The 18,068-nt window shown below is 37.4% G+C and overlaps 1 protein-coding gene across 2 annotated transcripts; it reads right to left on the bottom strand.

Moving 5' to 3' along the window:
* Positions 1 to 1,603: 1,603 nt before the first annotated feature.
* Positions 1,604 to 17,868, bottom strand: LOC115996717 (formin-like protein 20). 2 transcript variants are annotated; one of them, XM_031236092.1, is made up of 17 exons: positions 17,146 to 17,868; positions 15,838 to 16,541; positions 15,537 to 15,758; positions 12,522 to 15,451; positions 12,310 to 12,433; positions 11,481 to 11,552; positions 9,536 to 9,634; positions 9,270 to 9,311; positions 7,522 to 7,602; positions 7,402 to 7,452; positions 7,219 to 7,306; positions 6,970 to 7,061; positions 4,584 to 4,655; positions 4,376 to 4,492; positions 3,309 to 3,377; positions 3,121 to 3,187; positions 1,604 to 2,332 (listed from the first exon to the last, which is right to left on the bottom strand). In XM_031236092.1, the coding sequence occupies exons 1-17, from the start codon at positions 17,216 to 17,218 to the stop codon at positions 2,082 to 2,084; spliced, it is 5,154 nt and encodes a 1,717-aa protein (XP_031091952.1). In that variant the 5' UTR covers positions 17,219 to 17,868; the 3' UTR covers positions 1,604 to 2,081. The 2 variants fall into 2 exon arrangements, with proteins under 2 accessions (XP_031091952.1, XP_031091953.1); XM_031236093.1 differs by having other exon boundaries at positions 7,219 to 7,300.
* Positions 17,869 to 18,068: the final 200 nt, after the last annotated feature.

The raw sequence follows: 18,068 nt of genomic DNA, 5'->3' as shown, positions 1-18,068 counted from the left end.
TAATATTAACCACTTATTAAATACGGAGTATCATTATGTTATATAATTACAAATTCTTAATATAATTAATAATTAATCATCACTAACTAATCATCAATTAATCATTAATAAATCATTCTTAACATTAAAAACTAATCATTCATTTCCTAATAATCATTGAAAAGCTAACACTCATTGAAAACCTAATCATTCATGTAGTGATCAGATGTAATTATTTATTTTCTAACAATTATTGAAAAGTGTTCAAAAAAAAAAACCTAACACTCGCCTAAGGTGAAGGTGTGATAGCTTTTTACACACTCTCACATCACCCGTGTTCCCTTGTTTATGTGTGTTTTTTTTTTCGGTCATTGATTGGAATCCAGTTCAAAAAAAAAAAAAAAGCTACTGCAAGGTAATGATTCTTCTGCATCTTGTTCCAAATGCCATCGCCATTCCCGGAGAATTGGTTGTAAACCACCTTCTGCACCTCAAACACTCTCTATGGTCTCTTTTGCTCCATTCAATCGCCTCCAATTTCTCATCTGGCCGCTACACGAACTTCGTCCTCAGTTCAGTTCCACCCGCAGCTTAGCTTGAGGCCGCCGGGACTTGGTTTGCGATGATTACAAGTAACTCAATGTATGTTAATCAATAACTAAACTTATGAATTCATAGCAAGTAAGAAACCTAGATTATTTAAAGTAGAAGACAATGTTGTTTTGGTTTGTAGGTAAGGTAGAAAATGTATGGGGAGAACAAATATGATGATGGAACTTTAGAAAAGAATATTGAAAGTGACGATGACGACCACCTGCGAGGTGGAATTCGGAAGAGTGAGAGCGGAACTGAAATTAGTCGCGAATCAAGTCCCGACGAGAGTCTTCCACATTGGAGAAGAATAACAGAGCTTTATTTTTTTATTTTTTGAAAAATGCAAGTGTGTTTATCCTATACACTTGCGTACTTGGGTTTCTCCTATTTGTATTGACAAACCTAAGTACGACTTGTGTTTGTTGTATTTCAGTCAAAAATTTGACAAACTCAAATATGACTTGCGTTTTTTATGAGAAACTTAAGTCCCAAACGATTTTTTCCTTCTTTCGTCTAAATTTTAAAAGTTGCCCATTTTTGTCTATTCCTCATAAAATTTACCCATTTCAGTCAAAAACTCGCGCCCACGCATGCTGAGGAAAGGGCAATAGTTGAGGAGCTTGATGATGCCACGCGAACAAGACATGTAAAGAGAGTGAGAAAATGGAATGTAACCCAAATAGCAGAGGAGATAAAGTCAAGAAGGGGAGAAAGAGGGAAGGGCTTGTCACTAGGAACAAGAAGGAGATGAAGTGTTGGGTTTTTGAAATGCTAATATTGGGTTGTTCATAATGTTGTTCTAGTTAGTGTTAATGAAGAAGATTGAGAACAGTATGAATAATTTAAAAGGAAAATATTGAATTAATGAATGACATTGATATATATAGCAACAAGAATGAGAAAAGAATTGCAGCTATCTAAACTGTGACCTATGCTAATAGATACACGTACACACTAACATACATAGACACTATCTCCCTCCCTACCCTCCTCATCTCATCTAATCCTGACTTCTGTACAAAGAATTTCCTTCCTCCTTATGTTACAATCAAAGAATATTGTCTACAGACAGGGGTTGGGTTGGGTTAGGCTTTGGCTTTGTACAACATCTCTCATCTTCTTTCTTTCTTTCTTGTTTACCGTTTTGATGAAAACCAAGACACAGCCCTGATGGCCTCCCCTGCTCATCAAATGCATACCAGGCAGGCAGGCAAGGCAAGGCAAGGCAGCAACAATCAACATAGTGGTCACCCAATGAGACAAGATCCAGATTGTCATATTTTTGGATCATTTTGTCTGCAATCATTGAACAGTCCAAACTTCTACATGCCCACCCCACTTCATAGAGAGTTGTTCAGTTCATCACACTTTTCAGATTCACAACCCTCAACAAACCACTTCTTCCTTAAATTCCATGAAATCCACAGAGGAGTTGAGTTGCGTAGGCCACAATGGATGTGCATGCCCCATGTGATACAATAAATAAACTCCATGGGCAGGAAGCAATTTCATTCTTTCGGACTCTCTGTCTGCTTTGTTGCATTTGCAATTGCATTCTCTGCTGCTTCGGCCTCCTTCTGAGCATTTGCATTTGCATTCTCTGCTGCTTCGGCCTCCTTCTGAGTATTTGCATTTGCATTTGCATTCTCTGCTGCTTCAGCCTCCTTCTGAGCCTTCTTCTTTGCAAGTTCCGCCTGTTTCAAATTCTCCTCGTGGCATTTCTGGAACAACCTTGTGAAGTTTAAGAGGGTTGTAGCAACTGCATAAATGATTTAAAACAAAAAAAAAACACACAAAAATGCAAAAGAGAATCAGCATTCTGAATGTCACGTCACAATGACACCTAACAAGCAGCTACATCAGGAATCAATAAAACCATCACGTGTGGAGGTACTACTCTGATGCACGAACGAAAAATTGACTCCTGCTTTCCTTTTTAACTGGTGACCTGATTTTTTATTTTTGGTACAATGGAACATCATGAAGAAATGGAGGAAGGAAATGTTCAAATTCCTCACAGCAAGTGACATTGGAGTTAACACAACTACCAATCTACACCATGGCATGGCAATCTTATACAAAAAGTCTAGTTCCTACAAAAGGATACATGATGAAGATGTGGAAGTATAGGAATATATTTAACCTAAATTTTGCAAGTAACAGAATTTCACCCTTTCTGGTCTCCATGATGCAAATCAGTTGAGACATTTATTATCTTACTGAGCATATATTATTCTCAACATGCCCTCTTTACAAGTTGATCAGTTGCAATAGACCAATCACATGAAAATATTTGGGATTGAACCCATGACCTTTGCCTGACTTTTTTTTTTTTTTTTTGAAAACTGCCTGACTTAATACCATGTTGAATGTTGTGCTCCACCTTCATCTAAATGCTTGGGCTGGCTATTAGAGGGGGAGATATTGTTTTATATTTTATCATCAATATCGACAAACCTCAGAGTTCATAACTCATGAGGGCACCATTTGATCAGTATAATCCTATAAATCGAGTCAAAGAATGAGATCCATTTCTCAGAACCTTACCTTGCTCAAATGGGCATTTTGCAGGATCCTCACCAAAATACAGGGCTAATGCATCTGCATTCTTGCCCTGTGCATCAAGTAGAGAGAAGAGATCAACACCAGAAGAAAATCAGATGTAGTCACACAATAAATAAATAAATAAATATATAAATAAAAGAAAAAAAAAAGGAAAGAACATTGAAATTTACCGCCACAGAATACAAATTTGTCAAAGACGCCACTTCTGCTTCAGCATTTCCAATGTATTCCTTTAGTGTCTATCAAGCAGGTGAAAGATGAAATAAATTAGGACCATAGGTATCAGTGTCACAGCTTCAACATATAAACCTTTTTTGATAAAATCTCTTTTTATATTTATATTTTTATTTTATTGTTTACATATAAGAAGCTAAAGACTAGGTGAAATCCCGTGTTGGCATGTTGGGTTTGCATTTTTTAGGCTTGAGACTAGGTAAAGATCCCAGTCAATTGGGGCTATATAAGATTATAATCCCAGAGGAGAGGCGGGACTACAAGTCCACTTGGATTGAAGAAAAATGCCATCATAACAAAGCCACAGTGTGATACATGCTGGGGGGAGTGAATATTTAGGAAGTTGTTGTGATTAGATAAGTCTTGTTTTATTACAATTACATAGTTTTGTTATTTGGAAACTACTAAATAGTTATTTAGCTTATTACTTTAGTTTAGTTATTTGGAAACTACTTAATAATTATTTAGCTTATTATTCTTAGTATTCAAATTAGTTTAGGCAATTTAGTTATTTTGAAACTACCAAATAATTGGTCATTCTTAGTTTAGGAATCCTTGTAATCAACCCTTTAAAAGGACTATTATTTGGAATAGTAGACAAGTAGAAATTTAACCCTAAACTAAGGTACAAGGTGTTTTGGGTCTCAAGCAAACCCATTGTTTACTTTTTCCTTTTCCAACTACTATTCTTCATTCTTTTTCCTTTGTGTTTTCTTGCCCATGACGTGAGCACATAACACAGTGAAAACCAATCAAAGTACTACTCATCTTGGGAATCATTAAATCCAACAACCAAGCATGCGATTGTAAACAAGCAATCCTACTTGTAAGCCCTATAATGTCAAATTCCAATCTCATGTGGATCTCTAATCCTTCCTAGTACTGCAATTGTAATAAAATGACTCTAGAGTATCTAAATATAAAAATCCTTTCCCACAGAAGTACAGAACATAACTCTTGGAAGTTAATATGAATCTGAAGATGGTGCATATAACCAGGATACCTTGAGGAAAGTTTCAGATACAGGGCCATCACTCTCAGATGCAACTAGTTCCTTCTTTACTTTATCGAATCCCTTGGTAATGTTCTGCATTTCGTCTGCCAAAGCCTTCAATTGTATCTGCAATCACAAATCAACTTTAGTGCATTCCAAAAGCACCCAATTTCCTTTTTGTTTCATTATTACAAACATAATAGGGCTATGTATTAACCTTTGATGAAGCTTCTAGGTTAACAAACTCCACATGGAAGTCCATAAGTCCAGGTGACTTTTGAGCTAGAGCCTGAGGGAAGATAAAGGGACTTAAAAAAACATATCATCACCTAACACCAATTTCAGTGAAGAGGTGCAAAGAGGTTGAGGAAAAAAAAGAAAGAACATTCAGCCAGAAAGCATATAAAGACTTCAACAGTAAAGTTGGGAAACAGATGGCATATGCTGACAATATAAAACAGGTTAGGAAACATAACCAAATCAACCATATCCTACCAGAAGTGCAACTTGGTAATAGTTATACCCTTACAGAAGCATTTATTGGAAAATATTTGCACCTCTTAATATTATTAAGATTTACTGAAACACATTTTAAAAGGGTAAATAACCTAAAAAAGCCAAGGTTTTGGCAAAATTACAATTTAGGCCAATCTTTTCTTTTTTTGCCAAAATTTAAAGGCTGCTGCAATTATGGAAGAATTCTTTCTATTGGTTCTATTCCAAATGAGCTGGATGCCTTTCTCAGTTCTTTTTCCCTACTAAGCACTCAAATCCTTAACCTCACGCCATTCTCTCCCTTTCTCAGGTGTAGGAACAATATAATGGATCTATGTGTTGAGTCCAATATCAAGCCAATCAAGCTAGTCCACAAATGAGAAGTGCACTGTAATTGGGTGGTTTGCAAACACCTTAGACAAAGTGAATACTTCCCAAATTGCTTCACTACTAATGAAGTCTCCACTATTTTTCTGTGGAAATGAATTTTAAGGGCTTTGAAAAAACAATTCACAACTCTCTCAGTAAAATCTCCTTTTTTGAAACATAGTCTATATATTGGATCAGTCAGGGAAAGAATGGGTTAGATTTGGACCTAGGAGTCAAATGCTTAGTTGGAAAAAAACATGTTAGCAGGGTCTTGGGTCAAAGTTAATTGCAGGTAGAATTTGGCAATAATTGCAATGTGTTTCAATTTTGGTTACAATTGATATTACTTATTAATTTATGCCACAATTGCAAAAATTTAAAGGATTGGGCAAAAGGTCTTCCTTATTAGGATATTTAACTTTCAAAAACCATTGTTTAGACAGCCACATATAGATAGACAATGCCTACATGACTGACTTGCCAAAATCTTACAATAAAGCACCCAAGTTTTGCATACTAATTGTCTATATTGGTAACCACAAATTAAAATGCTAAAGAATTAGCATGTTGTAATTAGTACTCATATTTTTCTAAAAAAAAAAAAAGAAACTTAAGGAGAATAACTATTCCAAATACGTTATGGCCACTCCAAAATGAACTCTATACTTTATTTTAATTGGATTTTTTTTGGCCCAGATTTATAATTAAGTCACTAAAATTACTTGATGGCTATTTCACTGGAGTTTTTGTATGATAGCCAAAACAAAATGCAGGATGCTTTAGAGACATTTAACTTATCAGATGCAAACTCTTTTCAGTGTGTCACTTCACTTTTCATCCTAATGACTTCGGCATGGATGAAATAGATTAGATCTTTTTGAGTGTGCATGTTTAAAGCTTCAAAAACACCATTTCCATGCTATGAAAAGGCAGGCAAAAGTACAAAATTGAACCCAGCTGAAGCCCAACTCACTGTTTATGCTACAGGAATGATAGAAAATTTCAATTAGTTTCATCCTACTCCCATTCAACTGGAAATATTTTACATCTTGAGATAAGAGCAACCCCAAGAGTGGGTTTTTATTTCAAGCCAACAAGGAGAGAGAATGGAAAAAAAAAAAAAAAAAAAAAGAAGAGTTGTCAGGAAAAAAAGAAAAAAGAAAAAACAAAATTAATGCGCCTATTGGGAATGCATGGTGGGCCAAATGTCACCAGGCAGAGCTTCTTTTTTCTTTTTCTTCTCCTCACGGGTCCCACAAAAAACCACCACTACTGCATTTTTTTTTTTCTGTTTCTTCCCTTCTCTCCCCTCCAACTCACCCTCTCTCTCATCCATCAAAGCCAAAAAAAAAAACTCTCAAAAACCCCTGATGGGGTTGCTCTAAGTGTTCATGCAGTGCTTCAATGGGAACTGAAAATACCCAATAAAAAGGTGTTGAACATATATGGTCTGCACATCTATGGTTTTGTATATATGGTAATAGTTTTGATTCATCTCATGTAGATAAAAGAGCGCATGCCTACATATATACAAGAACACCTTTCTCTGTAACAAAAGGTATTTAGTAATGTGAAAGAGGATTTCAAATAAAATATTTTGGGGCTGAGAGTTTATCTGTATGCACAGTGAATAGGAATAACTAAATACTTTTGCATAAATAGCAGAAACAAAAAAAAAAAACAAAAAAGTGACAAATTCCACATAAACAACATGCTGGAAATTGAGAATGCAACAATACCTTACAAAGATAATGCATGAGTGTCATCCTGTTGTTAGCACGTGTATCAGTAAGTTTTAAAAGACTATCCAACTTAAATCCAACTGCAGCACCTGAAGACACATAAATATAGAATTTAGTTCATGCAAATGGCCATTTGAAAAAGATATTGAAGACAAGATTATAAATAACAATAGTAAGATAGAAAGATGCCTCTCCAACATAGTTAAGTAAATATAAATAAATAAGATCTCAACATGATATTCTTACCTCTGGCTGTTCCTTGATTTAATGTGTTTCCTAGATATAATATCTTCTTCATGATATCTTTCAATTTGACAGAATTCCGTACCTGATACTTGTAAAAGTTATTTACAGAAAAAAATGAATTAAAAAGAAGTAGGGAAAAAACAATAAGAACAACAACTAAGTCCAGCAACATCAGTAAGGTACCTCTTCACAAGCGGAGTTCACCAATGTCAAACTTTTTCTGAAATCTGAGACCTGAGAAAAGAGCCAGCTTTAGACAATTGTGAAAATCACGAATTCATACAATATATAGATGCGTAAAACCTGCGTGTTGAATTGAATCTTGAAGAGAAAAACACTTAATTTTGACTCCACTCGTGGCACCTTCATCAGTTCCAGAAAGAACTGAAAGATAAAAGGGTAGTTAAATTAAGAACACACAATTCTCATATCCATAATCAGATTCTAACACATTCAAAGAACTATATAGAATATTAAATATAAAGATTAAGCAGTTAAAAGTCCATAACAGCAACATAGATCACAGTTAAAAGAGCAATATAGATCACCATTTCAAAATCAATTGCAATAGAGAAACAAGGATTCAAATAAGTAAAAGAATACAATTCTTGTAAATAAAAGCAGATTTGTACTGAATAAAATAATTCGTTGTGACATGAGGATTCTTTATTGGAGTACCTAAAGATATTGAGAGTAAAATAGAAGTATACATTATTTTCATATTTTTTGAATACATAAATTTAATTACATAAGAAAGGCAACAAGGGGCAAATCAGTCTCCATACTTGTAGAGTAAATTTCGGGGTATGTGAAAATTATACAATGTACTATATGCAACTGCTGACTGCAGCCTATTTAGAATTTACCCTTTTTGCTTTCATTGCAGCACCAAGAAATCTGTCATGAATTTTTTAATACAACATTTACATATTTAGTCATAATACCCAGGCTGTAAGAACAACAAAAACAAGCAAAAGTAACTGATTCATCATATCCATAATGCCAAAATTATGTGTAAGATAGATAGGTGTGAGGAAGGAATATCTTTTTGACAAGAGTAAGAATCTTTGTTTTGCAACTATTAATATACAATTATGTTTTAGGTGCATGCCATTCACAACTTGAGGTGTACAATGTCACATTCCATGTTTGTCTAAGCCTGAGGAATTTAAAACAGCTTTGCCATTCACACACAACAGTCAAATGTATATGACTGAACACTATATGTTGAAGTGTGTTCCAATTGAAAAAGTATAGAGGAAGGTATGGGTTTACAATGTTGTGGATACAACCATTTAGTGTTCAATTGTTATATCGTGGACCAAGGTCTACAATGCACTGTGGACCCTGATCCAATACACAGAATTTGACTTCATAATGTAAAGAATTCATGTTCATAATGCACAGAATTCATGTTCATAATACACATACACATAAACACGATATAATGAACATGAATTATGTGCATTATGAACATGAATTCTGTGTATTATGTTAAGTGTTTAATTCATGTTCATTATATCGTATATATGTTCATTATATCGTATTTATGTGTATGTGTATTATGAACATAAATTACGTGCATTATGAACATGAATTCTGTACATTATGAAGTCAAATTCTGCGTATTGAATCAGGGTCCACAGTGCACTGTGGACCTTGGTCCACGATATAAATTGCCGGGCTTAACCCGGATGCATTATAGCCCAATTTGTTCCCAAATACATCCCCTACCACTAAATTTCATAGAAGATTTGACAATATCCTATACAAGCGACGATGTCTCCAAATTTCCAGGCATAGTCTTTATACAAGTAACATTGTTTCCAATTTCACCAACTATTGGAAATTGTGAAAGTAGAGAACACAAGCAAATAAGAGCTACAACTAAGTGAAGCAGTGTATAGACATAGTGTTTAAATCTTGTGTTACAGACATACAGCCTAAAGAAATTGGAACAACACAAACAAAGAAATATATAGATGCTATATAGTAGCATCATAGATACAGAGCAACATAGGAAATGCATACTAAATTATCTGGTTACAGACCTGTTCACACTTCCCTAGCATCTCCTTGTCCCCAGTGTAATTCTAGGCAACCATGATAGCAAAAAGTCAACAAGCATAGAAAGCTTATAAATTATTATAAAGATGATGGATATACATATGTGTGTGTGTGTACATGCATGCAATAGAACAGCAGAGATAAGAGAGGATGGGAAGCAGAGATGCAAAGAAAATTAAGAACAAAAATGGAAATTAAAATGAGCTCACAGACAACCAAAGAAATAGAGCTTCAGACTGGGTAGTTTCACCTTAAGTTGTTCCATCTCTTCTTTGGTGGGACAGAATTTTATAAGGTTTTCTACTTGATCAGCATCCAAAATTGACTCATCCATTGCCAATGCAGCAGCCTACACAAGTCATTCAACAATGGCCATTGAAGTTCAGTAAACAATTGAATGGAAAAGTTGAACAAACGCACATATCTAGAGAAAAAGAAAATCCTTGAATAAGAAATTTGCAAATAACTCAAGAAGCATAGTCCCTTTTCTTAAAAATACCAATTAAATATAATAGTTTCCAAGTAACAAGAGATTGAGAGGTGCAGACTTAAGATATCCTCAATGTTTAAATCATGCTCCTTTTATTCATATTTTAAATTAGAATAGATGTATATGGTCAAAATATTTTATCCATGGAGCAGCAGTTGTAAGAAGTTAATAAATTTGGGTTAAACACGCCAGAGAGAAACATAAAAGTGAACAAAACTAATGTTGAAGAGAATAAACAGAGGGATTTGGCCTCAGAAAAATAGAATGAATCAAATATTAATCTCCTGAGGCCTGTGATAGGGTATGCTAATGTCCTTGCCTGCAGGATGCCAAACACTGGAAGTTGATGCCTTAGAGGTTTGAGAAGAAGTAGATCCCTCAGCTTTAAGAACAAATATATTTTAAAAAATGGTTTCTCTTAATATATCCAAATAACATTAAAAAGATGTTGAATAGAGGGTCAACTAAGCCATCGAGCTAATCTCAATAGTGCAATTGAGCCCCAAAATCAAGAACAGTTCCAATTGGAACTTCAAACTTGCAAAAAAGTGCAATTGACACTCTTAGCCAATGGTAACCACTAACCTATTGACTAGACATGTGGCATGTCTCTTTTAGCTGATTTGGCTTCCATGTGTACTTTTAGGGTTGATGTGGTGTGTGTTAAATTTCAAGAAAAAGAACAACAACAACAACAACAACAACAACAACAATAATAATAATAATAATAATAGTAATAATAGTAATAATAATAATAATAATAATAATAATAATGACAACAACAGCATTTAGGGCTGATATGCTGACAAGTAAGATGAATATGTATTCACTGACTACATAGGTTTCTGCAAATCAGATGTGTTTCCAGTGAATGTTGGCATGTCATATGGTCACTCAGCACTGCTTTTGTCACTTAGGAAGAAAGGCTTCCAAGCTTTACAACCACACTCATTCACAAATTATATCTACCTAATGTTAACAAATCAAGTGGAGCTGTTATTGAATTGTTGATTAAGGCAAAAGAGCTTGATGCAAGCACAAAGTATACCCTGAGCTATTAGCAAAAGGTGTTGGTAAACCAAAGGAAGAAATTGAGAGAGAAATTTGGTATCCTAAATATTTCTCAGCAGAAGAGGCTGAGGAGAGCAAGTGATTACTGGCTCTGGTTTAGGTAGGTAACTTAGTGAGCAACCATGACTGTTGAACCTTTAAACTATAGTTTTTCCCAAATTTGAAAAATGAAGGGGATGCTTACTTTTGATATTTGGTATTTAAAGTATCTGGTTAAAGGCATGCCAATTGCATCAAATTTTCTATAATAACTGGTTCACAAGATAAATAGCGCTGAGATATTTTATACGAAATTGTGCTTAAAGTATTGTGAATAAATCCCAAACTACTTGACTTAAACCAAAACACACACACACCCCACATCAGTCCTAAAAGTACAGAAAGAAGCTAACTTAACACAAAATCAGTTAAGAGAGCCACATCACATGTCTTGTCAATAGGTTACCTGATGTTAACATACTAAAACTGCTAATTGCACTTCTTTTGCGAGTTTGAGGGTTTAACTGAACTAGTAGAGGAAAAACACCATGGAAAAAAGAACAAAAAGATTCCTTCTATAAAATTATGAACTTCTCATAGAGCATGAACTGCTCAACTACAGGACATTCTAAGACATGAACAGTTACAAACTTACCATCATGTCTGGAAGTGGCATCTTAACCTTTGTGAGCATAATTTCGGTATTGTTGGCCCTCCTCAGGTCAATCTGCCAAGAGAGTGAAAGAAACAGAATGAACTAACTGATTGAAAGCATCATCAGAGTTGGAACTGGAAAAGCAAAAGATAGAGAAATCATCACTATATTCCCTAGATATCCCCAACCCAAAGCACTTACCAATAAAGGAGAAAAATATAAACAAAATAAAAGTCTGGAACAGAAAGTCAAGGATTTTCAACAAAACCCTCACTACAAACCAACATAAACAAGCTAAGCAACAGACAAATGAAAAGAGGAACTTCCAACTGTTTTTTAAGCAATGAATTTATTCACTAAAGAAATGCTTAATCAAAAGAAAAGGATGCTCAGACATTCATCATGAAAGCTGAAGAGAAAAATCGTATCTTTTCGGACTTTCAGTAAAGAAGAGCCAAATTGTTCAGTTAACTATGGATAGCAAAGCACTATTTATTTGGCATGGATTTCCAAAACCAAATTAAACAGGAAGTCTGAAGCTTAGTTTCTATGATTAAAAAATAAAAAATAAAAAAAAGTCCAAAATCCATCTGAGCTATTATAATTTCAAAAGGTTAATTCAAAACTAAAACTAAAAACGAAATGAACTGAAAAGAAAACCTGTGGCATGCGTATTAGAGAGAGAATCATTAAGCAAATAACAAACTCATTCATAGAGGGTGTAGGATTAGATGTGCTGAAGGAAAACTTAAATGGAAAAGTCAGGTTGCCGCTAACTGATCATTATGAATATTATCCAACTTTAGATACTGAATTCATATTACATTACCAGGTGAATTTTGTCAGGTTTAGATCCGGCAGCCTTCTGTTTTCCTCCAGACTTGTCTTTATTAGATTTGGGGACTACGGTGGAGAAAAGAGTCTCAATTTCTGTCACATCAAATTCTGGTGCACTGAATTGGAGCAAGAAAAAAAAAATAGTAAGTTTAATGAGATTGAAGAGCAGTACTTATAGTGAACTTCAAAAGCATGGGTTAATACACTTGAGGATCTCCATGTCTTTGTAATTCCTCCCACAAGCTTCCTTGTAGTGCTCTGGTTACCTTACTCCAATGCAATGGCTTCAGGTTAGATCTTTTAGCTGCTCCAGCACCTCTCCCAGGAAGTCCACGCCCTCTTCCAGGAATACCTCTTCCAGGTGGTGGAGGTGCCCCTCCAGGAGCACCTGGTGGAAGAGGAGGACCACCAGCTGGACCTGGTGGAGGAGGAGGACCACCAGGTAGACCTGGTGGAGGAGGAGGCCCACCAGGTGGACCTGGTGGAGGAGGAGGACCACCAGGTGGACCTGGTGGAGGAGGAGGGCCAGGAACACCTCCGGGAGGGGGTGGTGGAGGGGGTGCTCCTCCGGGTGGGAGTGGTGGAGGGGGTGCTCCTCCAGGAAGGGACGGTGGAGGTGGTGCTCCTCCAGGAGGGGGTGGAGGAGGTGGAGCTCCTCCAAAGATTGGAGGGGGTGGTGGAGGGGGTGTCAAAGGTGGTACTCCACTTCCAAGAGAGGGTGTTTGAGGTTCTTCTCCACCTACTAGAGGGGGTGGGGGTGGTGGCAGGGGTGCTCCAACTCCTAGAGGGGGTGGGGGAGGTGGTGCTTCACTTCCTAAAGAGAGTGGAAGTAGTGGAGGTGGTGCTGCATCCTCTGGAAGGGGTGGGGGTTTTGGTGCTTCTTCGAAGGTTGGAGGTGGTGGTGGTGGTGGAGCTCTACATGTGGGAGTAGTTGGTTCTGGAGGTAGTGTTATGATAGATGGTGGAGAAGGTTGAACACCTTGGTAAGGAAATGATGGAAGAGCACCTATAGCACCACATGAAGGACAACAATGCGGAGAAACAGGAGCAGCATCTTTTAAAGCAGAATTTAGGAGTGGTGCAAAAAGCAGATGTAATGGTGTGGAAGGTAGAGGGGCTGGATGAGGTAGACCAACCCGTAAAGGAAGTAGGGGCTGTGAAGGAGGCAGCTGTGGAGCACCTTGTAAAGGAAGTGGAGGAGGTAGTGTTTCATCCTTTAATGGCAAAGGAGGAGGAGGAGGAGGTGTAGATACTAGACTACCTTGTGAAAGTGGTGGGGGAGGAGGAGTGATAAGAGAACTATGTACAAGGAGAGGCGGACTGGATGCTCCAACATTAGTAGATTCTACCATACATGGTGCATGTAACGGTGGAGGAGGAGGTGGTGGTGGTGGAAGTGGCGGAGAACTTGATACTACTAAAGGGAAAGTGTAGGAAGATACACTGGTCTGGCCTAATGACGGAGATGAGGAAGGTGACGTTGGCAAAATCTTATAATCATTTTGTGCACTAGTTGTGGGAGGTGGGTGTGGAGGAGTTGATGTTGATGAAGGAGGAGGCAGCTCAAAAGAGGTACTGAAAGGAGTTGTTTCTGATGCAATTACAGTTTGAGGAAGGGCTGGGGGCAGAGCTACAGGTAGAGGTGGAGAAGTAGTACCAACTGCAACACAATTAGAAAACAGGAGCAATGTTGGCAGAGGGGGTGGGGGAGGAATTAGGCCAAGAGAGGAAACTGTTGTACTGTGGCTTGCATGTTGTGGGAAATACGGAGTTGGAAGAGGAGAAGAATTCATCTCTGCTACCTGCTGCTCATATGGCACTTGAGATGACAAAGAGCTGGTATACCAAGTTGGAAGTGGTGGGGGTGGAGGTGGAGGTGGATGCACTTGCAGGACTCTATCTTGTGGCAGGGAAGTAGAAGAAGCAACAATTGATGCAATCTTAGCTGTTGATATATCTAAAGATGCAGGACAGGAGGAATGTTTCGCCACACAATCTGCCATGAAGATAGAATCATTGGTTGGAGCAAAAATTTCTGGAGAAGCACAAGGAGATGGAGCCTTTGGTTTCCCCTGTGATTGAAAATCCTTATCAAGAGCAAGTGCAGGTGGTTCACTGTTGCACCTTGATGGCGGGTCTGATACATGTATTAAATTGGTGTATGAGCCTTCACTAGAAGCCATCTGCCAAGATATTGTTTTTGGTTTTGCTTGTCTTGAAAGGCTTCCCTGAGATTCTTGCTGTTTGGATTCATTTTTTGCACCAAAAGGATGTACAGAAGTTGTTGAGTTTGCTAGTGGCTGTTTCTTTGGAGCAGCAGGGGGTACATTATCACACTGCTGCTTGTTACTATCAGCATCCATTTTCTGTTCAGAACCCTGCCTTTCTAACTCCTGTGTGGATATACTCTCTTCATCTTGATTATTTTCCTCTTCATCTAACTTGCCATGAACAGGAAATACTGCCTGAGATTCTTGATGCTTAGATTCATTTTTTGTACCAAAAGCATCTGCAGAAGTTGTTGAGTTTGCTAGTTGCTGTTTCTTTGGAGCAGCAAGGGGTACATTATCAGACTGCTGCCTGTTCCTATCACCATCCATTTTCTGTTCAGAACCCTGCATTTCTAACTTCTGTGTGGCTATACTCTCTCTATCTTGATTATTCTCCCCTTCATCTGACTTGCCATGAACAACAGGAAATACGGCCTGGGATTCTTGATGTTTAGATTCATTTTTTGAACCAAAAGCATCTGCAGAAGTTGTTGAGTTTGCTAGTGGCTGTTTCTTTGAAGCAGCAGGGGGTACATTATCAGACTGCTGCTTGTTACTGTCAGCATCCATTTTGTGTTCAGAACCCTGCCTTTCTAACTTCTGTGTGGGTGTACCATCTCTATCTTGATTATTCTTCCCTTCATCTGAGTTGTCATGAACACCAGGAAATACCGCTTGAGATTCTATACTGCATGAAGTATCAGAGGAGACCCTTCCCTCATGCCCATCGACAATGCTGCTGAATATCTCATCGACCTCAAAAAACTCGTCAGGTGAGGCAACTTCTGTCTCACTCTCATCATCTTCAGATGGTTCTTCTGTTGTGATAATAGATGGAAGTGCATCAGCATCCAAAAAGAGAACCTGATACAAACATGAGTATACTTCAACTCCTATAGCTTTGGGGAAGGCAAAAAGGAAGATTAAAGCTATGAAAGAAATACCCGACCTCCACTCTGAACTCTCGTGAAAATCTGTCTCTAAAATCCCACAAGACATCAATTTCATCACGGGTTAACATCAAAATATTTGAGCGAATAAAGGCTGTGTGAAACATGACTCTGAACATCATTTCCTCCCCTACTAGATCATCATCCAAATGTATACACTCAAGAACAATGTCTCCCTGGACATGACAACGAATATCTATTTTAACTAGCTCGCACTCCTCCTGCAGTTTAAAAGTGATCAGAACATTTCAGAGTTGAGTGAATTCACCCTTAAAGTTAAAATTCTATCTTTAGCATTACCTGTAGGTAAAGCCGGGAGTGTTTCTTTGTCTTTGAAGTTGAAAAGAGGAGCTTGGAACTCTGATTGGATTTCACTAAAGAAGGATCCTGACCATAAACATGAACTACCGGACGGCACCCCCTTCCATTATTGTATAGAGGAAGCAATCTAATTATGATACAGTTCAAAGCTAGAGGAGTGTCTGATGGAGGCCTATCTGACCCAAAACTTCTAGAGATATATTGAAGATATCTAAGCTGGGATTGCTGTGGATTCAAATTAGACAAAAGATGAAGAAGTTCTCTAGGAGCTTGTTTGTATACCATTTCAAGAGTCTTCTGCTCACCAGTGTACTGTTTTCTGTACAAAAGAAGGCCTGCAAGCATGAAGGCCAACAAAGGCCATCCTCCCCTCTCACAGTGCACTAACAGCACATTTTGTTTGCCTTCAACTGACAACCAGCTCTCACTGGACCGCAAAAAGTGGTGGATCATCACTAGTTGCAATACTGGGTACCCCTCATATTGCAAAGGATAATCCATGACAGTCATATCATACTGGGACATGATGTCAGATATTGGGCTTCTCCTATCCCGATCTTTAAAGTTAAAAACCATGAATGAAGCATCTGGATAATAGTCATGTAGCTGAGCTACAATCCCACCCAAGTATGTTTTGTACTCATCTTCATCCAATACATTGGTGGAGAAGCAACAATCAAACACTGCAAATAAGCAAAGAACAAAATAAATAGCGTAGACAAGAATATCATATCAACAATTTTTGGGACTTCAGCAAAACTTCACCCACCAAATTAGTAAGTATTTGCATGACAAATTGTGGAACTACTCAACTACATATTGATGTCATTTTACCATGCAATTCTAACTTTCACATTAAATGTGCTTTAAATGACCATTCATAAGACACCATTCTAGGTAAGTTCAAATACTGAGAGCAATGCAATCTGAAATAACTTTGGGACAATTTAATTTTCATGGTTTTCATGTCATAGAACCAGAAATTCTCAGCATTTTAGTTAACTTGCTTCATGTCACTCAAAAGCAACATTCCTGTTAACTCCCCAAGAAAAGTTTCAACAACATTTTTATTGAAGTGGGGGAAAAGTACTCCGAGATGTAGCTAGACCCAAGCAACGATCACCAAACCCAAAAGACCAAGTTCACAAAATTGAGCAAAGCAAACCCAATGGCCAACACTAAGAAACCCCAAAAAAATCCAAAAAACTTCACCAAATTTTCACATGCATTTACTAGATTACTAGAAAAATTCAGAATTCATTGCAACAGAGGATAAAAGGAAGTTACCGTAAACCCGCTCGGAGATTTCGAGCAGCCGATCCGGCGGTTTCTTATAGAAGAAGCGTCTGAACAGCGCCATCTAATGGCGCTGTTTCTTCCCCCAACCGTATCCAGAACCTTCCAATTCAATCTCCACCTTTCTTCCACTGCAACCGATCTCCCCAAATTTCCTAAATTCCACAGCGCAATGATCGAAAATCCGGCTATAATTCAGCTGCAATGTTCTCAATCGCCTTAAACCCAAAATTCAAAACAATTCAGAAAAAAGACGAAAATCACAGCCAGGCTTCCAATGGCTCAATGGAAATTAAATTCCGCAGAAAGAGAAATGATAGTAGAGAAAGTGCAGTGTAAACAGAGCGGGGTAATGCAAACGAAAGAGAATTTTAGGTTTAGGGTTTGAGAGGTGAAGCAAAGGGGAATTCGAAGAATTGATGGCATTTGATCGTTGCCATTGTTTTAGGAACGTTGCATGCTGTTGAGAGAGAGAACGAGGAAAGAGAAGAGAAGAGTGAACCGTAGTGGACGGGCCGGGCGAGGATTCGGGTCCGGATTCCGAACCGGAACCAAACCGGACTTTTTTTTTTGGCGGGCTAAATTAACGGTTTGACCGTTGGTATATTCTCTCTATGAATTAATTAAAGCTCACGTGACTTTCATTTCATTCTATAATCTATACGCTATTTGCTGTATGGGTATGGGATTTTATAGTGCTGTACAAGAATGAGATTTTATATACTATTCATATTCACCCTAGTTGTACCACGTGAAAAATATCTTATATGTTATCTTCTAGAGTAATTTACTCATTGAGATTTTTTTGGATTTAACCATAAACGACTTTTCGTGCTTAATTAGAATTTGTACTTCAATGATACGTTTTCCCTAATTGAATCATCAACTGTTTTAGAATTAAAAACTAAATTGAA

Source organism: Ipomoea triloba, chromosome 11 (assembly GCF_003576645.1).
Source record: "Ipomoea triloba cultivar NCNSP0323 chromosome 11, ASM357664v1".
NCBI lineage: Eukaryota > Viridiplantae > Streptophyta > Magnoliopsida > Solanales > Convolvulaceae > Ipomoea > Ipomoea triloba.
This window is presented reverse-complemented; position numbering and strand designations above follow the sequence as displayed.